Source organism: Falco rusticolus, chromosome 1 (assembly GCF_015220075.1).
Source record: "Falco rusticolus isolate bFalRus1 chromosome 1, bFalRus1.pri, whole genome shotgun sequence".
Classification (NCBI taxonomy): Eukaryota; Metazoa; Chordata; class Aves; order Falconiformes; family Falconidae; genus Falco; species Falco rusticolus.
The window spans coordinates 39,244,492-39,271,038 of record NC_051187.1 but is presented as its reverse complement, the minus strand read 5'-3'; the positions used below and the strand labels follow the sequence as shown (position 1 = coordinate 39,271,038).

General features: G+C 46.7%; 1 protein-coding gene across 5 annotated transcripts; it reads left to right on the top strand.

The window, feature by feature from the left end:
* The first annotated feature begins 177 nt into the window (after positions 1-177).
* On the top strand, positions 178-26,333 carry YDJC (YdjC chitooligosaccharide deacetylase homolog). Of its 5 annotated transcripts, XM_037375334.1 has the most exons (8): positions 181-515; positions 3,556-3,777; positions 6,559-7,392; positions 11,656-11,828; positions 20,514-20,673; positions 21,377-21,476; positions 22,442-22,619; positions 24,789-26,333. In XM_037375334.1, the coding sequence occupies exons 4-8, from the start codon at positions 11,671-11,673 to the stop codon at positions 25,117-25,119; spliced, it is 927 nt and encodes a 308-aa protein (XP_037231231.1). In that variant the 5' UTR covers positions 181-515; positions 3,556-3,777; positions 6,559-7,392; positions 11,656-11,670; the 3' UTR covers positions 25,120-26,333. The 5 variants fall into 5 exon arrangements, with proteins under 5 accessions (XP_037231259.1, XP_037231231.1, XP_037231223.1 ...); XM_037375362.1 differs by lacking the exons at positions 6,559-7,392; positions 24,789-26,333 and adding an exon at positions 23,328-24,782 and having other exon boundaries at positions 178-515; XM_037375326.1 differs by lacking the exon at positions 6,559-7,392 and having other exon boundaries at positions 182-515.
* Positions 26,334-26,547: the final 214 nt, after the last annotated feature.

Below are 26,547 nucleotides of genomic sequence, written 5' to 3'. Positions count from 1 at the left end.
CAGCTCAGCCAATCGGCCCGCGCCAGCGCCGCGGCCGGCCAATCGCCGCCCGGCCTCTGCCGGGCCTCGCCTCCGTATTGGGCCACGGCTGAGTAACCTCCCCACCTGGAGCCCTGCAGCAGGAGGAGCTCATTGGGCCAAGGGAAGACGATGGCCAATCAGAGCGAGCGGCGTGGCACCTCCCAGGGAGCACGCGAAGGAGGATCGCGGAGCTTTTACCTCAGCGCTTTTACCTTAGCGCCGCCTCAGGCGGCTCTCCGGGCTGCGAGGGATTCGCGGCCCCAGGGACGGTCCCGTGGGCCGGGCCAGCGCCCGTCGGGGTTCGCAGCGCCCCCACCTCCAGGTGCCTTCGCTCCCGAGTTCAGAGCATTGTCACCCCGGGTGCCGGGCAACTCCAGCAGGCCGCAGCCCTCAGCGCCGCGGGACAGTGCTGACAGGACTCCATGGGCTACTGTCGCTGGGAGCTGGCTTTTCCCGAGAACTGGTTTATGTCGGAGGAGATAAGAGCAGGCCAGGTTTGTTACAGCAGCCCTCTCATCATCTAAGGTAGTCTGGGCTATAAGCAAGCTGGGTCCCTGACTGGCTGTTAGGGGCCTTGGGAGAAAACATGCTGCAAGTAGGACTAGTCAATCAGTTACCATCAGAGTCAGGGAAGAACAAATCTCTTCACAGTGAGAGCATTGCCAGACATAAATCAGCTTTAAGATCACTAGTCCGGGTATGAGCAATGGTCTAGGTACAGCCTCGAGCAGTCAGAATTGGCACAAATAGGTCAATCAACCTGTGCTGTTGTGTTCAGGCCACTTTGAGCTCAGAGTAGGCAGGTGGCACGTTTAGGTCTGCTCCTCCCTGCAGTTCTGGCTCTTACAGTTGGGTAAATATGTACCCATTTTGGGGGATTTACAGACAAATGTAACAATGTTGAAAAACAAAGGAAACTCATGGTACTGAACTCTCTTGCATAATATACTACTGCTCCAGTCATTTCATAATAGAGCTCCTGATGATAGGGCATAAATACTATACAAAGAACAACTAACAATAATTGCTGTTTCATTAAGCTGTAGTGATTACACCTTTGCTTTTGGATCTGGAAATTCACCTTCTGTGATTCAGTCTCTTTTGTGAAGTTTTAACAAAAAGAGGTTATTAAGCTCTATGCTGTGTTAAAGATAGTTGCAAAAATTAACATGTATACTGTCCTTCACTGGACGTTTTTTCAGACTGAAGGCCCCCCAAAAAACCCAACAACACCCAAACCACCAAACTTGTCATTTATCAATAGGAAGCAGCCATGGACAAAGGACACAGAAACTCCTCCTACACAGTCCGTTAGCTTTTGACTCTGAAACTTCTCATTGGATTGACCTGTATGTCACATCGCAGACAGTCTGGTGCATGTCTGGGGTAACACTCCAAGGAATACAAAGTAATTTAATAGAGCAAAAGCTTTTGACCATCTTAGCAGCAAGGAAACAAGTAGAAGGGCCCCTGCTTTGGTGTGTAAGTCTTACTTTGTAACAATAGTATTTTGCGTGTGCAATAGCAAAGAACTGCAGCACTGCACTTTCTGTTATAGGATGATTTAGAAAGCACTTCAGTGTCCCTGTATATCAGAAACATTGTAAGATGCTCAGCTGACTACCTCTACCACCAGTCTGGGAGTTGTGAAACTTTTTCCTACCTATGTGATACCACTTGTTTGAATGGTTAGTTTTCTTTATGCTGGCTTTGGCCCATTTTACGTAGCTATACCTACATGTAAGAAAAATCTCAGACTTAAATGTCAGGCCTGTATTAAAACAAGCTTAAGTACTAAACTCAGGCACATATGCGCACACATGCACACACAGACTCAGTGTGTTTTCTAAGGACTAAAAACTCATTTCCTAGTGCCAGAAATATAAATGTTTGTTCACAGAAAAACAAAAGATGATCCATTGATAGTCAAATGCCATATTCCTATGGTGTTCTAAGAAGCCTTGCTGTTATAAAACAACAGCTCTCATTTGCTGCTGTTGCTATAAATGGTGCAAACCCAGATGTCTGTGGTTGCCATTTTAGCCGTGGAAAATCAATCATATGGGGCTTTAGCTGGCACCTGTCTGTCTTTCTGGGAGGTCGCACGGTCTCAGTGCATTTAGTGCTATTTACATGGTGCTCCCTACAATGCTTTTCAGTGCTACTTTAGAAACATAATTGGGTTAGAACGGTTGCCAACAAAGAACCCCATCAATGCCAAACACCCATGGCAATTAACAGCCACCTCATTGCTACAGGGCCCACTATTGTTTCTAGTAGACTGCTATAAGCTACAGGTAAAATTGCCTCAGAAATTATGTGGCGGTGGACATCGGTGATGGAAACATCAGCTTTTGTGATAGGAATCTCATTATAATTCCTGTTTATGCACATGAACAATAATTATAATTCAACAGTGCTGTAAAAGGGGAGAATGTAAAACATAATTAGAATGCCTTCTGCCTTCAATCATTTAACCCTGCAGTCCTTCTGCACACTTGATTTTCAAGGATTCTGGAAACGCCTACCATTTCCATGCAGGTGCACCTGTAGGTATAACTTGGCCCTCCCTGAAAAACAGGTTTTAGCAAATTTGGCAGTGCCAAATGCTTTTAGCGTACACGAATGAGAAATCTGTGGCACAAGAAAGTTTCAGAGGATGTATGCTGGCCCAAGGCAACATATTACAGAACAGGATTTTCCTTCTTTTTATACATGCTTTAAGCTTTCTGTTTTGCTTTGCATGACAAAAGCAGTGACTGACAACTAAGGTGGCATAGCAAGCAACTCCTGGGCTTGATCTAAACCCCAAAAAAGCACTGGTGCATCTTTGGGTACGGATAGCCCTTGATTTACAGAGAACACTGCTAACATCCCCATGGTTCTTCCTCAGACTGTCACTAATCTTAGGCAAAATAGACAGGGCACAGTTGTGAAGATTGTAGTACCTGATACAAAAATAAGTCCACATGACTTCCACTGACTTTTGTCTGCACCTGGTCCTTTCTCTTATATCAATAACAATGAACCATACTAAAATCAAGGGGGTAACAGTAGAGAATCAGGCCTGTAAACGTTCTGTGTTTTTTTCTGTCTCCTCCTTTCACCCTATGCTGATGAACAGATGGTTATAAACCTCACTTCAGATCAAACATTTGTATCCATTGGCATGCCTTACAACAGAGCTCTTCTGTGACACCTAGGCATAATACAAATAGAAACCAGTAGTAATAACAATAAAATGCTGTCACCCAGGGAGAAATTGAAATGACAAAAAAAGATTGCTTCCCAAAAGTTTATAGAATGACATGGTTTCTTATCATTCATCTCAAGTTCCTTGAGGACTAGAGAGACACAAAATCAGCTAGTCAGATTTTTGCATTTGGTAGATACAATGTAGAAATAAGCAGAGGAAGTAAATAAGCAGCAGAGATTTGACAAAAAAAACCCTATTAACATACACGTATTTAAATTGAAATTTTTTTCATCTGGGGGAGAAGAATTGATTTTTTTATTGCTGTCTTCTGTTTCTAGTCTTTGAGGAAGAGAGGACTTCTTTGAGAGTTCAGCAGAGTCCTGGCAATCTGTGTCTGGTAACAATGTCAGCACCTCTCAACTACTCTACTGACTGATGCTAGTCCTTCAAGAAGATGGGATCTCCCCTCAGAGCTCCAAAGGAATTATCATACATTTCCATTAAATCAGCTGAGATTTTCCAGGTGCTTTCAGTGATGCTGGGAGATGACAACAATTGCTGTAAGTGATCTGCCAGATTAATTTACATGCATAGTAACATTGCTGAGGAGTTTCTGATGTTCTCATTTGTAATGCTAGCTCTTTTGTAGAAGGAACTCTTTTGAGGTGACAAGTAATACTCATGGTTCTACAGCCATCTCTTCTTCCACGTCTGATAAAATAGGTAGTTCTCCCTTGCTATCATTTGTACTACTAGATTTTTTTAGAGGTTGCTGTTTCTTGTTAAAGCAGTAGCCTGCTTTAGTGAGTCTTCTACTGCTCGTGGTAGACTTTCAAGACATTTTGGAGGCAGTTTGTCATCTCTGGCAAAGGAGTGATACTTTGGCTAATGGGTTTCTTGGTTAATTCTACTTTGCTGATACTCATTTTTTGTTTAGGAAAAATAATTTTGTCCCCCATTTTTGATGTAAGCTTTTGAGATTTATAAGAACTCTTCAGATTACCTTGCTTCAGCCTTATTAATCTGTGCTGATAGCCTTATGCCATTGCCCTTCAGTTTTTTAAAGCCAAACATAATCTCAAGGTGTACTTTTTTAACAGGAACAAACATAAATCCAAGCTAATCTGCAAGTATTTTTTCACAGTTAGATAAAAGTGTGTCAGACTGCATTTTCAGCAGGAGACTCAACAATCTCCTTGTGACTTCTGAAAAGCCTGTATCCTCCCAAGTTCACTTTTTTTGCTTCCCCGCTCCATCCCAGCAGAGTGCTTAGAAGTAGAGAAAGTGCAAACTATTTCCAGATGTCAAAAAAAACCAAACCCAAAACCCAACAAACACAATGATTTAAAATGTTATGCATTAATACTTCATATGTAAAATATAGCTTTTTTCTTTTTCTTAACATGAGTACCTGCCCCTGGTATCTTTAATTCATTTTAATGGCTCCTGATCAACATTTGTCAACATCAGATTCAGGCTTAACTCTGCTCTCGCTTAGGCAGTGTAAATTGAAACTGAGGAAGTTACTTTGAATTTGTAGACATAGATTGGAATTGCAGTTTTGATGACTAACTTTCTATTTCAGTTTAAGAATGTAAAAATGCAATGTATGTCACATCATCTCAGGCAACCTTTAAAATAATTTTGTGCTTAACGGGATTTGAAAAACTTCAAAACACCTATTTGTTTCAATAGTAGGTAAATATTCATGTAATTCAGAAAATTCCATTGAACGTCTATGCATCTTTTATAAAATCTGCCCCTTTCTGACTTCAATAAATGTGTTATTTTGCCTAGAGATAACTTCCTCTAGGTACCTTTATCATAAATACCAAAAAATGAGCTCTGGATAGTATAGTAACATCTAGAAAGGGCAAACCGAAGTCCTGAGGTTTGATGCAATCAGGCAGTTAAAGGAGTCAGTCTAGGTTAAGCGATTAATGCTCACAGTTAAACAGCACCTATTTTGGACCCATCATTTAATTGTCTAGTAAAAGGATTCCCTGCCCCAACTCTTTCATGACCAGGCATCTTTGTATATTTAATAGACCTCAGTATCAGGCAAAGAGGCACCTTGAATAGGAATGGGCAGGCTTTACATCATCTGAAACCCAGTCAGAAATCACAGATGCTGTAGCTTAGTTCATATTCAAATATTTATTTTTATCCATGAGACACTCTGAAGGAAACACAGCACAGAGAAAATAATCTTGTGAAGAAGGGGAAGGTGAACGATTAAAATTCATGATCAACGAGCAATGCATAGGCTCACTGAAGACCGGAAGCCTGCTAGCTGTGTCGGGGAGCATTTGAGTTTGCTACTTCACAGTATGCCAAAATTTAATACAAATGTCAAGTTAATAACAAGGTCATAATGGCAAAGTTTGCCTTTCACTTTCAGCCACCTTGCTAGCACCAAACACCTTGTCAGGTATTGACATTACTTTGCACAGGTGTGAATTCATTATTTCAGAAAAAAAGGGAAAGGGAAGGTGACAAGTATACCACCTAGATGGCCTCACGTGGTGTGCAGAGGAGCCTTTTGACTCTTAGTTAGCTGTACCTGAGTTTGGGGGATTTCAACTCTTTTTGTGCAAGATGGAGGAAGCCGTTTTATGCTGTGTATTGCAAGCCACAAGTAGGAGGACTAACCACAGGATTTTGGTGTGTTTATCCGGTATTATGTGATTGGTTTTGCATCAGTTTGGAGCCACGCTCTTTGCTGCTTTTATGAGGTGACAGCGCTTGTGCCGAGGGTCACCCCTGGGCAGCACCCACCTGCTACACCCCCCCCCCCAGGGGGGGCGAGGGCAGCCAAGCCATCTGGCACGCCCTGTACTTGTGCACACCCCAGAGCTGCCCAGGAACTGCTCCCTCCACCCGCCTTCTAAGCCGGGTGCCATGGGGAAGGCCAGAGGCAGCTGCAAACCCCACGGCCAGCTCAGGCCCAGCCCTCCAGGGAGGACCCCCTCAGGGCTGCCCAGCAGCTGGGCGGGCAGGGGAACGGGCACACGCTACTCCCCTGCGCCCTCGCTGCCAGCTATTCCAGCCCCGCACACCTCCCCTCGCCACAAAATGGCGCCCGGTGCCCGGCGGCCCCTACCCACAGAGCCCCGCGGCCGCGCGCGGCACGCCGGGAGCTGTAGTGCGGGCGGGGGGCGCCGGGGGCCCCGCACCTACGGGCAGCGGCCCGCAGCCCGCCGAGCTCCCCGCAGCCGTTCTGAAGGCCGAGGGAAGCGGCCCCTTGTGTTCCCCGGGGCTGATCGTGCCTCAGAATCCCAGGAAGCCGGCCGCTGGCAGCCCAGCTCTCCTCGCCGTTATATTTCTTCCCTGCTGTTTAGGTCGGCTCAGCTCTGCCGCCGAATATCGCAGCTCAGGAACAGGTGCCCCCTACGGCGCTCTTGCATGCCACCTACCTCAGCCTCTGCAAAAGGCTGCTTATTTGCTTATCCTTTCTGCACTACACCCGGCTTCAGTGCCCTCCGTCTCCTGCCCCAGCTGACTGACCAGCCAGTTTTGTACCTGGGCTATAGATCATTTTGTGGACTGCAGCCTCAGAGCCGCATGCTGCATCGGCTTGTTGCAGGACCTCCATCTCTGCTGCAAAGGAGGCTGGAATTGGCCAAGGCATCCCACTGCTACTAAGAGGGAACTGGGACGGGTGCTGACAGTGTGGACACAAATGTCTTGTTTCCTCTGAAAACCGACCTCAGTAGAGGGATGGAAAGGCTTTAATTTAAGCATTTCTACAGAAGCCACTGAAATTCTAAGATTTTGTAAATCTTTGAGACTGGGGAAGAGGAGAAAATGCTAACATCCTGCCATTTAAAAAATGGATTTTCCTTTGTCTCATTCAAACGCCTTTTACAATTCATACTTTCAACAAAATTTCAGGCAAGGAAAAGACAAACCAAGTCCTACTGTGCTACCATTGTAATCCCAAATGAACTAACTCACTGCAGCCAAGGGAACAAGAAAAAACATTTTTTATGTCAACATGTCAACAGATGGCTTGTTGGAAGCATTAATTGTTAGGAAATGCTTTTGTGAAATACAGGAAACCTCTAAATCAGCTACTGAATAACTCAAAGTTCAGGGAAAGAAATTCAAGCCCCACACCAGTGAAGCACTTGAGGATGGAGAGAGCTGCTGCTGGCTTCTGCAACTAAGATAAGGTAGGGCTGTGTTTTGTTTCAGTTAAGCTGGGAGATGCAGCCTGTGCTTAGTACATGTCCTGGCTTATGCCACTCCACCAGAAACACTGGCCAATATTCTCATTCTTGTCTTCACTGAAGAGGAGAGACTAGCCAGAGGAAGCCTGCCTTGCCTTTCAGCTCCAGGCTGAATCTGTAAGAGACTTTCCTCCGGATTATGTGGGGGTTGGCTGCAAGCGCTGTTTTGGCAGCCAGCTGGGGTATGCAGGCTGCGGAGTAAACGTTGTGCTGGGATCCAAGGGTGATGTGGCACAGTGGCAAGATTGCTTGCTGGGGAGTTTTTGCTTCCAGTCATGGGAAGGAAGGCTGGATAAACAGGAATGAAATTGGGAAAGAAAAGCCTCCAGGAACTGCATTCAATATTTAAGAAGGATGTTACTGCTAATAGTATTAAATGCATACTAAGGTTAAGAAGGCTGAGAAGCTAAGCTTAGTCTAAGATTCTTATGTAGTGCCGCTCACCTGTGCGGAGGCAAACAGCATTGACAGTACTAGAAGAGGCAGAAAACCCCAGAGTTTTTATTGGTAAAGGCAGGAAGTACTTGTTTTTGATTCATGACATTACTTCAGGGTTTGCTGACTCCATCTGTTAAAGTAACAGCCCTCAGCAGTAAGTGAAGCCTTGGGCATATGTGGGCAGGCTGTAAGGTTCATCTCCCAAAGGGAAAGCAACTAGCAGTTGCACCAATACCTGCTTGGAGATGCCAAGGGCACTGGAAACCCTTACAGGGCATCAAAACCTTTTCTGTAACACAGGCATACAACGATTAAATTATGGAAGTGCTCACAGGAATTGCTAGAATGAAGATAGAGCTAGTTCCTTACAACATTTTAATGTGATTTGTTTGGAACTTCATTCCATATGATTTTTTCATGAGAAAGGAGTCACTAAGGGGGCAGAAGGCTGTCTCCAGCTCTCATCATGATTTTCTGTAGTCAGTGTTCATTTACATGTGTGGGAAGAGTAAGCTCTAGAAAGTGAGGGACAGCTGATGTCCACTTTAGATCCAGCAGAAGTTTTCACGCTACCCATTTCAAGGCCTATAGGGAGAGCACAGCCCTATTCTTCCGAATTCTTCCATGAATAGCATTGCTACCACCCATTCTACTTCTATCTTCCTCCTTCAAAGTATCAAAATACTCTTAGAAACAACCATCCAAATCTTAGCTGCCTCCAAAAGTGCCCTCAGGCTAATGGAAACATTTTTTTCTGCGGCAGAACAATTGGAGGTGGAGGCAGTCATTCTCCTCCCAAAGTTCTGTGGCACTTCGCTGTGTGGACTGCAATCAATGAGAGCCTAAAGATCAACAGTGCTGCAACCTGCCCCGATTCACTGAATCCAAGTTCCTCATGGAGAAACAGGCATGGAGAACTGACGTGCGGAATTAGACTCTATAACTCGAAAGTTATAAAGTAGGTATGTTTATTGCGCGCAGATGCACGGGGGATCGCTCCTCCACAAGCGTGCATACCCGAAGTGACGAACCATCTCACATTTATACAATGAACAAATGAATATTCAATTAACGCCTATACATATTCGTTACCTAAACCCTGCTTCGTATGTTAATTAGCTTATCAGTCCGTTTCCTGGAATGTGGTGGTCTTGCAGGTTTGTAGGTGATTCATGTTCTTGTGACCATCCGATCTTCTTCAGGTGATTCATGTCCTTGTGACCACGCAATCTTTTCCAGCAAGGAGACTTAGCACTCCCTCCCTCTAGATAGCATTTGAATGTCTCTCATCTTTTCTCATTCTCTTTTAAATAGCCCCTTTGTTAGAGGAAGAGGGGCAGGCGTCTCCCCGTCTCCCCTTTGTTAGAGGAAGAGGGGCAGGCATCTCCTCAAAACTGTAGTTGTCACTGCACCCATGACTAGTCACCATACCCACATTCCTTAAGCAGACACATACAATCACAATCCATGTCCATTATCCCCATTTCACATTATTTCTCCATATCAGAACCACTGGCTACACTGTATGCCCCACATACAGATGTTTCATACCTCAGCTCTGGGTGTGAAAGCAGGGGAATTCCCTCCGCTGAACTGTGCTTCTTTATCTCCACAAACTGATGGTTCTTCCTTTGCTGAGAAGGACGGTCAGTCTCTGGGTGTGCCTGCACATCATCACTTTAACTTTGGGGCTTGGCTATGCTGGCTGTCTTTCAGGAATTGAATTCTGCAGAAAGAGGGAACACCTGGAGGTTTCTTTATGCAATGACCACCCAGAACTGAGAACAGGGTTGCAGCTGACATGAAAGAGAGCTTTTAGCCCAAATGCCTTTTCAAGTTACTTTGCCTTAGCCATGAATTAAGCAGCAGGATGGTCAGTCTGTTTCCACAGAAACAACCACTGAAGCCTTTTTCAACCTGTTCCACGCCAGCTGCTCTTCCAAGAAGTCCATGCTTGGCCTGGCAGCTGTTTCTTCTCTTCCTCAGCCCTCTTACCTCCATGTTGGCACAGGTTCAGAGATGGAAATTACCATCGTCCATGCAAGGGTCCCAGTCCCAGTGTGATCCCTGCTTCCTGGGACAGGTCAACAGCAGCCACCAAGACAGCTACGCTGAATCCATGGACATGTTACCCTTGCACTTTCTGAACTATCACTTTCTCCCTGCCCTGAATATTGGCTGCTTGTTTCTCCTGCAATAGCAGGAGAGGGTGTATATTTTGGAACAGCATTGCAGACCAAGAAGGAGCATGTTCTACTTTGAGAGAACTTCATCTTCTCCTTCCACAGGTGAAAAACACAGGCCAATAATAATATATATATAATATAATTTAAAAAAAAAATCACCTGCTCAACATTTCTCAGCTACTCTGTGCTTTCACTTTAATTCTGGTAGATCAAGAATAGCTTTTCTGCAGTAAGAAAAAGCAGCAGTTCACTGCCAGGTCAAACGGGGTTTTATATGCAGCCTGATGGGGAACTGGCTTACATCCAGCACTGACTGACAGCATGCTGGAAGCTGCCCTACCTGGAGATCTGTCTGTTCTCCCTGCCCTTCCCCAACCCAGTGTCAAGAGCTGTGGGGGCTTTCTGACCAGGGTTTACTGAACTCTAAATTCACGCTGCTGGCAAACCGAGGTGGGGGAAAAACAAACAAGTGGCTGCTACGGAGATCACTAGTTGAGGGGTTGTATACCCACGGCCTTGTTGGGATGACTGACTGTGCACTGAGGCAACCGGAGCGCATGACCGAGCTCATGTCCCACCTGCAGCTACAGGTGCAAGCCTCATCTCGGGCGTCCGGGGCAAAGGGCCGCACCTGCCCCGCACCCTGCCCCGGCCTGCGCCCCAGCAGCCCCGCCGCGAGCCGTGCCGTGCCGTGCCGTGCGGCGCTGCGGGCCGCGGCCGCCAGGGGCCGCCGGCGGGGCGGAGCGGCCACCCCGGTGCTCGCAGCACTGCGGAGGCGCTGGGCGCTGCGGCGGGGCCGCCGCTCGCCGCGGGTGAGCTCCCGGCTGGGGCCGCTCGGCAGTGCCGCTGGGGGGGGGGATGCGCGGCGGGGCGGCGCGGGCAGAGCTCCGCCGCCGGGGCCAGCATCCCCCCCGGGGCAACGGCGACAGGCACCGCGGCGCGAACGGCGGCGGCCGCAGCCGCCCACACCTGGCGGCGGCCGCCCGGGGCACGGGAGCGGGCAGGAGCGGAGGTACGCACCGGCCCGGGCGGGGCCCCCTCTGCCCCCGGCGCGGCGGGAGGGCCGGGCCCGAGCCGCGCCGCCGGCGGCCGCTCCTTCCCGGTTCTCCCCGAGGGCACGGCTGGGGCACGGCCCGCGCCCCCTCCAGCCGCCGGCAGCAGACCGGGGCTGGGGGCAGCGCGGCTGCTCCAGGTGCTTGGCGCCAGCGCCAGCTCGGCGGGGAGGAATTTGAACCCCGGGCGCACCCTCGGTGGGTGAACGCAGCCAGCGGCCCCTGACCTGCCGCGCCCCCTCACGCACCAGCAGCGCGCAGGGTGCCGGCAGGCCCCGGCTCCCGCAGAGGGGGAAGGATCTGGCGCTCGCCCGGCAGGAGCGGGCAGGTACGGCGTGTGCCAGGCGGCCGCACGCAAATCCGGCTGCTCCGCAAGCTGTGAGAGAGCGGCGGGCTGAGGTGGAGCAGGAGGAGTTAGTCAGGGGCTGAGTCACGCTTGGGTTCGCCCCCGTTGGGCCTGTCTTTTCCTGTTTGCTTGAGATCGGCAGGCTGCTGATTGTCCCGATTTTCCCTCTTTTACTTTTTACTAGGGATGACCTCTAAGGATGCTTCAGGTGAAGTTAATAGTAACTGGAGATGACTTTGGCTATTGTCCTCGGAGAAACCAAGGCATCGTGGACTGTTTCCTGGCTGGTGCAGTATCTAATGTGTCCCTTCTAGTCAACGGAAGTGCTGCAGCAGATGCAGCCAAGCTGGCAAGGAGGTAAGCTACTTTATTTAGCTCCTTCATGGTCAGCCTCCACAGGCTAGCCACGGAAAACCAAGCCTGCAAAATCTAGTATTTTGTAGCCCCAGTATAAACACTGTATCATAGTTCAGGCTGGTATAAGAAAACTGGATTCCAGGCATATTTGCTAAGACTCTTCATAGGAAAACCAGTGACCTGCCAACCTGCCAACATAATGACTCTTTCTCTGGTATTAGCCACTGCACTGCACCTCTTTTTCTTCAGGACAGAAAGCCACTTACACAATTTGACTAGTAGAGTTTGGGTTTGTTGGCTTTTCTTTTCCCACCCAGAAGATGCAGCAGCAGCATGAGAGTTCACACTATATACCCAGTCCAAGCTGCTACCCCCTAAAACTACTGAAGGCACAAATCTTTAAATCTCATTTAATCTGATGAATTTCAGGCAGGCTGACTGCAGGGTCAGCAGGGTTCACCGCAGAATCAGGGAAAGGTGTGATTCTGCAGGAGCTTAGTTATAAATTTGGGCAGTGGAAGACTTTATTTTTCCACCCCAGAAACCTTTTAAAAAAACATCTCAGTATTTCTGTTAATTATAGGCTTGATAAATCCATTTGTAAAAAATGCATACATAAAGAGAGGCACAATATCTTGTATGTACCACCTTTACTCCTTGACAAACTTTTCAGATGTTGCTGGTGCAGTTGGCTCTGTAGCAAATCAAATCCATCTCATGGACTAGCCCAGCAAATCCTGTAATAGGAAGCATTACTTGTGTTTAGAAGGTAAAACCCAGCTAATGCTTCAGCTCCAGTGTGGGCTGGAGTATGTCCTGAAAGAGAGAGCAGGGTTGAAAAACAATTTAGGAAAACAGAAAAGGAAAGGAGCTGTACTGGTACCATGAGAACGGAGACCTTATACTTCAAATACAGTTGTTGCAGGGGTCACTTTCAAAATTCATGCTGTCCTTGTTCTCCTTGAGCATCTCTCCCCAATTTGGCCATGATTTTAGGGGTACTTGGAAGTTGCTTGTAGCTTCTTTGGTGTTGGGTGGCACAGGAAAGCCAGGGTGCAGCATTAGTGGCAAATTTGTCTTCTGTTAGAAAGGTTAGACATCACACACAAACACTGAGAGAGGAACTGCCTCTGGGCTTGTCAGGGGAGAGACAGAAAGACACAACATTGTTGAGATACCTAAAATCCTGTTAATAAATGAAACAAATGAAATGTAAAACACAGAGATAAAGCCAGCACTTCTCTCGGACACAAAGGCACCATGAAACCCTTTAAGCTCCAATACTCTGGTGATGTTGTCAGCTATTTTAGCTGTGGTCTTTAGCAGGCTTTTAAATATAGAATCCACCTGGCCTCATTTCCATAGCCAGAAAGTAGGCCATGTAATCAGAGGTTTAAAAAGCATCTTTAAATCCAGGTCGTGACATTTGTAGTGACAACTGATATAGGTGTGAAAAGCCAGCTTGGAGGGCAGGCAACAGCAGAAGCTGCAACCTGCTGCTATGATTTCATTCTTTTGGGGGTCAGTTTGGAATTGTAAATGTGAATGAAATGAATTAAAATCTATTTCTAAGAATATAAGCAGGGTGACTTTGGGAACATCTGTTAGCACTGAAGATGAACAGCCCAGGTTGTGCAGTTCCTCATTTGTGTAACTCTCTGCAGCTGTGTTCAGCCCTACCCACACACGTGGCAGGCATTTGCAGGTTTGGGGAAAAGGGTTGGTCATATTCTAATGCAAGCCCCACTTTAGCTGTTGCTAGTGCACATGCACTTAATTGGCACCTGTAGCTGTAAACAAACTTCTGCCACCCCTAAGATATTTGTACCTTTATTGCAAAGGTTCATGAAAACTCTTTTTAGACACAGGGGTCTAAATAGGTCAGACTTACTAGAAATGTCATTGAAACCTCCTCATCTTGTGATGCAAAAATGGGAAAGTATCACTGTTGCTTGACTACCTTGCCCACTGTTATTCCCTGTTCCCCCTGCTCAGTGTTGTCTCCCATCCCACTGAATATTGAGGCTTTGCAACATTTTGCTTTTCATGGAATGAAAGTCTTCCCTGTTTTTTTCTCCCCATGGTTGTCTCTCCCCACCCCCACCCCCCCCCCAGACACCCAACTAAGCAAGTACGATATAGGTATACACACGTGTATATGCTTAACTCCACAGCAGACATTTCAGCCTTGACCAGTGGTGTAAGCAGGAAGACTGGATCTAACAACAGCTGAGAGAAGAGGCTTGAAGCAAGTAGCTTGTTCTTTCCTGTGGTGCATTCCAGTGTTTGGGATTGGCCTTTTGCACACGTGGTGCCAGGATTGTCAGAGTACTGCACAGTTTCTGTGGCTTGTGGAGATTATCTGGGTGGTTCTTGATTAACTGTCTGTGACCTGGTTGCTGGTCACTTGAGCTCTCTCTCCTCACCTGGTTTTCAGTTAATTGGACACAGGCAAAGCTAATTAGTAACAAGACAACTTTTCTTGCAGGATAGTCCTTCTTAAGCACCGCATGCTGCCCTGCGATATTACGACTCAGCATCCTTCAGAAAGGAACACAGTTCCTCTAGAATGTTATTCTTCCCTTCATTTTCACAATTCTGTAGGCTTACGAGTACACCATCTGCTGCCCTGTGTTTTGATTAGAATCTTTGGCAGAAATGTGATGGCAGTCAGCAGATCTTTGTACCAGCTCTAACACAACCTAATTGCAAACCAGCAGAACCCCAAGCAGTGAATAATAAACCTTCCCCAACATCTAGGTTCTGGATCTTGGACTTTACTCATTCACTGTCACAACTGGGCTAAAAGAAGGGACCCACGCAGTTGCAATTGAGTATTAGGACCCTTCAGGCAAAAAAAATTTAAATAGTTTCAGCAGAGGCCTGATTCATCACCAAATGACAAACTTATTGATAGCAACTGCCAGAGCAGTCCATAACCAGAACAGCAGGCGGGAGAACAGACTTCCATTGTAAGGATATTTTTTATTTTTTTTTTTTGTAACTCAAAACTTTTCTCTTTATGGGGCATAGTCAGACTGCGACTTCCTGGTTATCCATATAATACGATCTTGATTTTCTATTTATCAAGCCCCACCTTGAAGTCAGCCACTCTTCCTGGTTACTCCAGAGCCCTTCCCAGAGATTGGAAGGGTTATTTTGTTACCTGAAATGAATAGGTTCCTTAATTTTCCCTTAGAAATGTGGAAATAGTAGAGACACCTAAGATTGTTTGCTGCCATATTTTCCCTCCTTTTTAGCAACCAGCTCAGTTGCGACTGAGTATTAGGACCCTTTTCCAGATGATTATATCCAAATACTTGATGAAGAGTGACATATTTTAGAACACAACCTCAGTCTTCCTATTTTTTTGCAGTTTAAATACTGAACATCAGCTACACAAAAGCTGAAGCCCCCACAACAGCTGGGTACATTTAGCAGAAGAATCTAACAAAACCACATTTAATTGCTGTCTATGTTTTCACTTCCTTTCCCATCAACACTAATTGCAAAATGTGTGTGCAAATTGTGACTTAATTCTGACCCTCCCAGTCAACATCTGAGTAATCTAGAAGATTCTCAGGCTTTCTCATCACCCTTTTATCTGACTGTTAATCACATAGCAGACAGTTCCACTGTTTAACTGTGTTTGGATTAGGGGTGGAGTCCAATCTGAAGCCTTAAACTAGAATCCCAGATCATATTAACTTTACTGGCAACAGCACTTTCTGCTGATGTAAGGGCACAGGAGCTTCAGTTGATACAAAGATGTAATCAAAAAGAAAGTCAAGTCCCTAAGCTATGTTACAGTACCAGTTCTTAAAACTGCAGAGGCTTTGGAGTGTTTCTTCCAGCAGAAATAAGTCCTTAGCAGTAATGGAGCAAGACAAGGTGCTATTTGATGCAAGATGGTTAGATCTTACAATTTGCTGAAGGGTGAAATTTGGGGCGGGGGGCCTCAAAGTATGCAAATGCCAAATGGAGAAACTAAAAGGTGCATAAAACACAACTTTGCTTTGTCTTGCTTCAGGTGCTTGGATGTTTACTGAAGCAGGATGGCTAGATACAGATATTTATATGAGGCTCTTAATCATGTCACACTTGGGATGAAACCTGATGAACCAGTAATTTCCCAGCGAAGGATACAAACAGGGTGTTGAAGGTGGGATCTAAATAGTGATGCCACTAAGGAAACGGCTAAGTGCCATGTTTATGGCACAGCAAGACAGCTGGGACTGTGCTTGGCAAATCACGTAATTCCCACAGCCACTGCAACTGCTCCCAGGAACACAGGGACTGCACAAGAGTCTGTGCCGTGGCCGGGCAAGGACCCAGGGCACTGTTACTCATCCACTAAACTCAGAAATGTGCAAAGTTGGTGGGCGCTTTACAGAGTGATTCAGTATAGTAACAGTCTCCAGGGACCCTTTACTGCTAAGGATATGAATGAATAGGGACTGCACAAAAGCCCATTGCCTCAGTAGAGACATTTGTTCAGAGCACTCGTGTGGCAAAACAAGCAACTACTTGAAAAGGAAGCAGTTTAGCTGATTGTATTTCCCCTCTATTTGATAACTGAGGGCTTGCTGACTCAGAAATCTTTCCAGACTGAATTCCTTGTTGCCCCTTGTAGCATTTGTTGTAAGAGTGTCTCCATATCCCCCCTCCCCCAGGGGATGCTGAGCAGAGAACCATAGAGCAGGGCTGGCTTTAACAACCAACTTTGTCTCAGTGGGAACAGCTCACTAACGGACTAATCTTAGCGGCTACAGAAGCTACTGGCCTGAACCTCTTCTCAACAAGCTCACAGACAGCCCAGTCTAATGCTGCTTATGCTGCAGGAGCACACACTTGTAGACACTGTCCTTTGGCTTTATCAGGAGTGAACTGAACCCTGGGATTAAATCCTGCCTCACACCTGTGCATTCCCCAGGGCAGTGGGACAGACTTGCCAATACCTAAGACATGGGCCTCAGAAAACAGATTGTAGAAGGGTCATTGCTCCTCAAAACAACACCAAAAAGGGCTTAGAGACAGCAAGCGGATTCCTCAGCATAGTTTTGTTTTGGCAATAGTAGCTATTACTGTAGTGCTTTTATTGCAGAAACTAAACTGTTGGTGAAGTTCAATGCCAATCCTTTTATTTTGAATCTTGGGTGGAGCAATTAGTGGTTAGACTTGACTAGCAATGACCAGCAGGGCTCACCCTGTCCCATCTATAAAGGACTTAAGCAGAGTGGGTATGAGGCCAAACCCACAACAGCTGAGCTCTGTGCCCAGTGTGGCATCACATGCTATAAGCGGCTTGAGCTGCTGGTCTCTGCTTCAGTATTGCAGCCAATAAAACAGCAGATACTTTACAGTCCTTGAAAAGTGTGTTTGTGTAGCAGAAACAATCAACTGTTCTCTGAAAAATGGGCCATTCCAGGATATTCCCATTGACCCATGAGTTTTTGCACATTTATGATTCCCCCATCTCACTGTAAGGAGAGTGAGTGGCTGCATGGTGCTTGGTTGCCAGCCAGGTTAAACCATTTGACTTTCCTCCCTTCCTGTTTTACAATACAGCATGCCTTGGCATTGCTCTTCAGTTGCAGTAGCTACATTTCAGTGGTGAGAGGCATTTGGGAGCAAGAGTTAGTCCAGTGTGTATAGTAATCAGTGGGGAAAAAAGCCTGTTGGTTCAGTCTTAAAGCCTAGGCCTCTGGTTAGGACAGAGCATGATTGGAACCCTGTCTCCTAATGCACAGGTCTCCTAATGTACAGCCCAGGTAATTGCTATAAGGCTTTAAGTTTTGGTCTTGTTTTCATCTCAGGATGCACTTAGGACTTCAGTACTCATGCAGTATCAGGACTGTTAGGAATAAACATGGGGCAGCAAGACATTTGGTGCCAAATAGGAGCATCATCTGGCTCATCACATCCAGAGGAAACACACGGTATTTAGGTACAGGCAAATGCTAGCTAGCAGCAGAACCCTGCTGTGCCCCCTGCATTGTCCTCATTCCCAAATCCTTACAGCTTTCCCAGCATGCCTTCTTCTGTGCATCTCCCACAGTTAAGTGTTCCCAAACAAGTTTCTCACATGCTGTGTTTTGATTTTGGTTTCAGTCCCTGTATCCCAGAGCCATTAAACACTAACAGTTCCTCTTTAGATGCTTCAGCATGGACAGTCTGTCAAACCAGCTAAGAGAAAACTATTAAGATATTCAGCTGGTGTTAGCCAAAGCTCCAAAACATGCTCTAACGTTACAGTGAGAGTCTCCCCTTACAGTGAGAACAAGGCCAGCTCTCTCTGCACTTCCACATTCTGCACATTCCCCAGCTCTGGGGCTGGTTTCAGCTCAGGCTGAGGAGCAGCTCTAATGTTACACAGCACAGTGCTTGGCTCCTTGGTGTCCCACACCTGTTGGAGGGGCTTGCCTTTTCCTGGAAATAGCTTCCCTTGCAGCACTTGAGGCATTGCACAATTGGAGGTAGTTCATTCGATGCTCCTGGGAGACAACGCTGAGAGGCTCAGCTGTTCATTTCTTGCCCTCCCACAACACATGAGAAGGAGAGTGCTCAACAAAAAAAGTCTTCCATCTGCTGATTCATGGTAACACATGAATGCTTTTTCTTGCAGACAGCAGTGGCTGTGGTACAAATAATACTATCAGCTGACGCAGTCAGAGCTCCCCAGAGACATGATAAAAAAACTGGGGAGGACTTCTAAAAAACCAAAGCAGAACCACAGGCTCTCCCTCTACCTACAGGCTCATGCAGGGTATGCACAGGTCACAGGGCAGGGGGGGAAAGCTTTCCTACCACAGCACCCCATCTGCACTGTAGCTGCCTCCTGCCCTGCCATTAGCTGCCTGCTTAAGGGCCCCCACTCCCAATGACAGCATCTTCCAGCTCTCGTACGAGCAAGGAGTTAGTGTGCACATGTCATGTGCTCAGGCCACATGTAGGAAAACCAGAAGAACATTTATCATCAATTATATAATCAGGCCCTACTGCAGACAAGTCACAAATCAGAAAAGCCAGAGAGGACCTTTGTCTCCACAGGCTGTTTTGCTCCATTAAGCGAACATTCAAGCTCCCTAATCGCACAATGGACTGGAAGGACACGGACTCATTTTGTTTCATAGAGCTGTCCGTACAACTTGACTTATAACATTTATGTCTCTGAGAAGCAGCAGTATCTAGCAATGACTACGCTATCCACCTGGAGCACAAGACATGGAGGAGCCAGGAAAAAAGACTTTCAGCCCTGCAAGGCCCAAAGCCTTAGGGCCTGAAGGAGCTAAATGACTCTGACTCGGTCCAATTCATTCACAATCCTTCTGTCTCCAGTAACTTGGTGCTTCACTCGTCAGCTTCAGGGCAGCAGACAGAAGGGAAAGATCTGTTTTTTGCACACTTTGCCTACATGGAGATTGCTTTTGTTTTCCTCCTTGTGGCACAAGGACTGTAACAGGGACAGACCATGCCCAGTTTTAGCAGCTTCATGCAGAAGTTCCAGGAAGGATTTAAAGCATCACAGACTTGTTGCCTTAAAATCAGCTCTGCACCATGACTCAGACCGGGCAGCACAGAAGGAACACTACAGTTCTGTCATTTTCTTAGTGGGTCAGCCAGAGGCTACGGGTTGTCTTGGAAAAAGTTTAAAAGCATCATTTTGGCTACTGATTCTGAGGATTTCTAGAAGTGCTAATGAAACTTGGCACAAATCTGAGCAGTTTTATTGTAGGGGGAATCCACAGCACAGACCAAGAAAGAAACACCAGCACTCTGCAAAGCCCTGGCCCTGTGGCTGAGAGGAGCTCTGCACACACACTAGTTCCATAGGTTTGTTTTTTTTTGGTTTTTTTTTTTTTTGTTTGTTTTTTTGTAATATTGCAGAGCATAACTAGTTAATAAATTGTACCCTTGTGATTCCTTAGCAAGGCTTCACACTTACACTGCAGACCCCCCTGCAGTAATCCTTCCTCTGTGCCAGAGAGATGCTACTTTGTACAGCTTAGCCTTGTCACTCATTGAGTGATCATCCGCACCAGTAGACAGAAATCTGGCTGCTGTAAGCAATTTCAGCGGCAGCCTCTTGGACCAGGAAACTCTTAAACTCAGACAGTATTTACACTTGTAGCCTATGCTGTTGCCATAACAGTTGTCTTGGGCACTGTTTATATATGACTGGATTCTATTTAAGGGCAACTTTAGAAGTCGTCAAATAAAACTCAAATGCAACATCTTTAACAGGGTTAACAACTCAAAGGAATACCTAGCAAGGGCTAATGAAGTGCTTTAGAAAAGGGTTGCAAGGTCTAGATTTTTCTTTTAGTCTCTAGTGACTGCAGGGCAGTTACCGGTACCATGCAGTTACAGCATTTTAATGCAGTTAAGAGCATTTAGCTTGAAATACCTTGTGGCTGCTCTCTCCACAGGTCAGGGTAGGAACAGAGTTGGGGGAATCTCACACTGGCCCTTAGAAGACTGCACAGGGTTGTTACCTGGAAGTGTCCTACTCTGGTTAATGTCATTCTGCTTTCCTTTCTAGAAGGGCAGATATACAAAGATGTACTCCATTGAGTACAGCACCACTTTTCAGATCAGTCTAGATCTTTGACTGAAGCTCCTGCTTTGGCCACAGGAAGGAAGGTAGAGGTGCAAAGCTTAACAGATATTTCATTCCTGTTACAGACACAACATCCCAATAGGCCTACATGCCAACCTCTCTGAGGGCTCTCCTGTCTGTGAGGTACTCAAGAAAAACTCTTCTCTGCTCAACCAAGACGGATTCTTCCATGGGAAAATGGGATTCAGAACAGCTCTATCAAAAGGTCTCCTGAACATGTCAGAGGTAGGAGAAAGCCACATACCACCACGCAACTTGCTTTCCTGATACAGATCAGCCTGCACTTATCCCAGTACGTAACAGCTGAAGAGCTTTCCCAGGTCCCACCTGTGAGTAAGCTTACAGATGAATTTTGACTGTGTTGCCTGGGCAGCTGGAGCTGGCTTTTGGGGTCCTGAGCCTAATTCTGCCAAGACTCTGCAGCCTTTGAGAACTCATTCTTCCCTGCTTCAGTGCCAGCATACACTAATGTCCTGTTGACTATTTATCTGAGGGGGCAGAAGAGGCATTGGAACAGATACTTACAGGCTTTTCATCACCTGGTGAGAGGCTTTTGTTCTTTTGTCAGGGAGATGGCTGGTTTTGCCCCATGAGCAAGAATGAATGTGTTCAGGTGATCAAAACTGCCTATGGGATATAAGCACCCATTTCCCCATTCATTTTAAAGGGAAATGGGCTAAATACTCTATGTGTTTTAGAAAATCCCAGTATCAGCACCATCTACATAACCAGTACCATAGAGAGACCCGCACCTAGGGGAGGTTCTGGGCAACCCAGCAGCATTGCATGTCCATTCATACATCATAGCACTCTGTGGCTCCCAGGGCCATGTACTGAGTACCAGTCAGCACAGTCTCCAGCAGCTCCTTGTGCTCTCCTGATCTCAGCCTGCTGACAGATCTTGCTCTGACCCTTCTCTGCTGTGCAGGTGAAGCAGGAGCTAAAGGCCCAGGTGGAGCTGTTCCATGAACTGACAGGTCACCTACCTCCTCACATGGATGGGCACCAGCATATCCATGTCCTCCCAGGTAAGAAAGGAGTCCTCTTCTTCCCGGTGACAGCAGATGAGAGAGTCAGAGTCTCAACTCAGAGGGGACTCCCCATGGCATGGCTCCCTGTTTGGGCAATAAACCTCACCATGAGACACTTGCTCTACAATTACCATTTTCACCTGGCCCAGTTAGGACTGTATCCCCCAGGCCTGAATGGGCTGCTTGGTGACCTGGGTCTTCCTGTAGCAGTGCAAGGGGATTAATGGCACAAATGGCCCAGGTTATACCTTTTCCTCCAAGGAAATGAGGTGATCATTCACCTCGGTAACCTAATTCCATGCTCCTGGCCACAGGGAAGGAGGCAGACCAGAGCTAGCAGCAGACTGGCCAGTTTAAACTGGAATGCTTGAGTTTTTGAAGTTGGTAGCTCTTCCAGGTGCTACAAGAACTCCATCCTGTCAGTTGTGTTTCCACATCAACCTGCCTGCAGGTCTCAGCATGGTTTACAGAGATGACCAAGTCTTTTCTGTCTCCATTTTGTAAATAAGGTGCTTGTGGTACAGAGGTGGAAGACGGAGTGAGCAGAACACCCCACACTTCCCCACTCCTGCACTCAGCTGCCTCTGAATGACATCACTCTTGGCAATTTACCCTCACCACAAATCTGGCTGTGCAGGGGCTTGATGAAGAACTTGCTCCTGACAGCGCAGTCACCTCTGGTGCACTCTAGGACCAGAGTCGCTAACGTAGAAGGGGTTGCTGGGCTAAATGCTCAGTGCTGAAGTAAAGATAAGGCACCCATAGCAGCTGTTGAGGGAGTCATGTTTCCAGTATAGAAGGGGACTCCCATCCAGATGATGGAAAACCATTTCAGCAGAAGATAAGGCAAATGGGATTATATTTTCTTAAACATAGAAAGGAGACATCTCTGTGCTAACAGCTTGCAGGGGACACAATGAGCTGTTTTGATTCCTGACTATAGCGTCTGTTTTTACTTACAGAGGTCAGGCATGTATTTGCAGAGGTGTTAGAGGAATATGGGATTAAGTACACACGTGTCCCGATAGAGCCAGGCCTTCAAAACTGTGACTGGATTCCACCATCCCTGATGGACTTTTATCTGGGAGTAGAAGAAGATTCTTTTAACACAGTGGATGTGTTTACAAGGCATGGAATAAGGTAAGACAGGCATTACTCATCCTTTCTGTAGTAAAGCTTTAAGATCTTATCAGTTCCCAATAGCATCTTTTCAGAATGGAACACCCACCTTTCTCTTTCCGGGCTTACAAAAAGGCTCAGGACTACAAAAGTGCTGGGGGCACTAGGGTTTAATAAGAAGTTTTGTTTGAACAGAGATGACTCACTTCTCACCTGAACAGAAATGTTCTTCTCAGGGTGTGTTTCTCAGCCTTTCTAGTGATGCTGCATTAGCCTGGCATCGGGAACGGTAGGAGGCTGAAGTGCTGTATCAACACTGGAATTTAAAAAGTATGATCGAGGGAAAGTTTTCAAGAAATAACTTTTCATCTCCCTGCAACAGTGGAGAAAGGGTTTTAAGTAGCAGGGAAGAGACTCCATTAGAAACAAGTGTGTGTTGTTAAGGGGAGGCAAGATGCTCAAAAGCTTGCAGTGCCACAGCTCTAAGCATGCAGTCGTGTCAGTGTCCTGCATCTCAGAGGCCAAACCCAAAAACCTCAGCCCTGTACCCTTTTCTTAAAAGCCCGGACAGTGTTTTATGGATGAAAGACATTTCATTTGAGACCCCTGCAGTTACTTGTCCTTTGAGGCAGATTTCATTACTTTCTCAGTCTACTGGAAGTTTGTTTTTTGTATATCCATTATTCTGAACTCTAGCAGCATGCTGGCATTCCACCCTGCTCTTTCCAGCCAGAGCACATGGACTGCACTGAAACAGCCCGTTTCTGAGGGAGAGAAGGGCACAGCAACTCACACAGCAGTTCATCAGGAGAGTGTAACCCTCCTTCTAAGGCAGTTTTACAACAGGGACAGTGCAGGGGAGTTTAGTGGAAACCCTGCATGCTCCAGGGCTCCCCGTGCTACTGAAGGGGCAGGGCTGGTGTCAGTCTACCTCTGAGAAGCTGCTGCTTTGGCGATCCACCTCTCCAGGGGCGCAGGGAGGAACTCGTGGGGCTGCCTCCAGGACCTGTGCATTTATACCCACCTGGCCCACAGCCATGGCCACCCGGCTTGGACACACTCTGTGCTCCAGCTCATCTCCTGGCCTCAGGGAAGGCAAGGAGGGACAAACTTACAAAAGGAACATGTAACATGAGGAAACCCAGGAAAATGAAGAGTGTGGTCAGCTGAAATCATCAGGAACCCAACTCTGCAACTCAGTTTCACCATCCGTGCAAAGAGGTACCACCTGGAGTCCCTGGAGTTCAGTTTGTGATGCTGGAAAGCACACAACTGTGCTGACTACATAGTGATGAGGCATTAGCAAGTTTAGCCAGTTTACAGTTAAAAAAAGTTACTTTTTCTTCTCCTAAGTCAGGCAAACTTCTCAAGAAGAGCTGAGTGTTCAGCTGAGCTCTTCCTTGATGCAGGTAAAGGCTCCAGCCTTGGTTTCGTCCAAAAATGTTTTCATTCTGCCCTCACATATACTCTTGCACCGCCCTCCTGGGCTCCTGAGTGCCATGGTAGAAGAACAGAACTTTGTAGCTGGACTTGAACAAAGAAATGTGTTAAAGTTACATTAAGAAACAGCCTCTAGCTGGTGTCCTCTTAGCTGTATGGTCTTTAGTAGTAAGATTTCATCCAGTGTTTTGTCTTTTGTTATGGCTCTTTGATACATTCTAGCAGAATGCTTTGTTAGTATGGTTTCCATTTTATTTCAGTCACTTTTCCTGTTTTCACTTAGCCAAAGGTTACTACCTAGAGGTGGTTGTTGTTCAGCTTTTGATTGACCTAGTAAGTTATTTTGACAGTGTGGCCTTTCTCAGTTTAGCTCAGCTCTCCCATTTTGTGCCATCAAAATGCACCTGTGAGCTCACGGACACCAAAGAACCCTTGTGCAGTGACACAGTACATGTAAATACAGTAATAATAGCAGTACTGGTACTGGGGCTTTGCTAGGACTTTCTGTCAGACTGAAGAACTGCTCCTTTAAATAGTATCCTGGTTTCAGTAAGGAAAAAAAAAGCATTACTGGCTTATAGTTCTGGTTTTACTTTTGTTTATTATTAAAAGTTTTAAAGTCTCTCCCCACCTCCCCTCTTTCTATCTTAAGTTTTAGGTAAATTTTGATTCTTGATCCACTGGCCGTAACACACTCTTTCCTAACCACCTCGTTAGCATTAATACCAGCGTTCCCTCCTCTGGCTACAGGTGGCCAGACATTTACATTGGTTTAAGCACCATGGGCAAGAACATGTCTGTCAGTAACATCTGGAGCGCCATCGACACAGCCATCGTGGAGTTCACATCCAAGGCTCCCTGGCCCGCACACCCGACACCACAGAGCAGGACTGTAACGATTGAACTGATGGTGCATCCCGGGTACCCCAGTGTCCCACCTGTCGGCGGCTGCGGGGAAGGACCCGATGATTTCTCACAGTCCTGGGAGCGCCTCCATGAACTCCAGACGTTAATTAAGCCAGAGCTGCAGAGCCATTACAAAACCAGGAACATTCAGCTCTGTTCATTCAAAGATCTTTAAGTAGACAAATACACATACATACATTTATTTACGCTCTGAAGACAGGCAGTTGCTAACGTCCTGAGCAGCCAGACCACCGTTATCAGTGTAATACCTGGAACACCTCCTGGTACAACTGATGGGAGCTGGGAAGAGGAACACCCTGCGAGCAGCTACAGGCTGTACCCCAGAGCCACAACTGGCAGCTTTTAGGCCTCACCATCTCCTCTGACCATGACAAACCTCTTCCTGCGTCACCCACTCGCACACTGTTCCAGTGCAGCACAGCGGCCAAGGCAGAGCCCGCCTCCCAGGGCTCAGCTCCTGCCAACGCAACGGCGAGCAGCACACAGATGTGCTTTGCTATGAGACCCAGCAGCACACTAGCACCCTGGTGGTTCCAATCGTTTGGCTTTTTGGACTTACCTGCAAAAAAAGAAACATGCTGGGGAGCAAGTGCTGCTTCGGAGCAGCTGCTGGGTGTAGGTTGCCCACGGGAGGCCTGGCAACCTCCAGCGTATGGTTTTCTTTAAAGCAGTCATGGTCCCTTCCCCTCCACACATACCTGCGCAGTGCCGTGAGGGGAGCGCAGGGGAATGCCACCTTCGGAGCGGGGCTCTGCTCAGAGCAGCTGGATCACAGGTTTAGCACAGTGGTGTCTGCAGCCATAATCCACGCGCAGCCTCAGCCAGCAGTAATTACGGCTTTTCCTATTTATGTTGCCCATTGGCATTTAAGCCACCATAGGAAAGTAACATCAGCTACAGCCCCTTCAGAGAGGCTTTTCTATTTTTTTTTTTTTTGGATGACTTTGCAAGAACAGCAACTGTTGACCCAGCTGCTATTTCAGTAACTGCTGCATGTGAGAGCTCACCAGCAACTGTTCCTGCTCTGCCCACCGCCTCTCAGCAGGAATGCGTGGGATGGCTGCGTACCAACTGCAAGCGAGTTTTCAAGTGGAGAAGATCCTTGTGTTTGGCCATTTTTACTCCTGTCATTAAAGCATTCGAACTTCAACAAGCCGTAATAATACTGATAAATTTCACTGCAGCTCTGTCACTCACAACTTTCAAATGGGAGCAAAATATTTGAGATTGTTTATGCTCATTTTCTGCACAAAAGTGATCTATTTATCATAATCATTTTTGGTTAACCATTTTTTTTAATATTAACAGTTTCAGTATGATCAACATTCTTTTAAGTGAAAAATAAACTCAGGCCTTTTTCTACTGTAATGGTTCAAGATGCTTTTGGTTTTAGTTTGAGCTGGAGAGCAAATGAAACCCACTCCCCTACCTGCCCCGCCGCGGCCACCTGCGGCACGCTGGGAGGCTGCTGCCTTCCTGTCACTAGTGGGAACTATCTGACCTTCCCTGTTAGACATCCGAGCAAGTTTTTGTTCTGTACAAACATGAAAAACAACAACCAGGATGCTTTAGAAAGTATTTT

Bases quoted from the DNA above. Each gene is read 5' to 3' on its own strand.
- YDJC (XM_037375334.1), top strand. From the start codon at position 11,671: ATGCTTCAGGTGAAGTTAATAGTAACTGGAGATGACTTTGGCTATTGT. The intron at 11,829-20,513 runs GTAAGCTACTTT...TTCCTGTTACAG, and splicing joins GCAGCCAAGCTGGCAAGGAG to ACACAACATCCCAATAGGCC. The intron at 22,620-24,788 runs GTAAGACAGGCA...CTCTGGCTACAG, and splicing joins TTTACAAGGCATGGAATAAG to GTGGCCAGACATTTACATTG.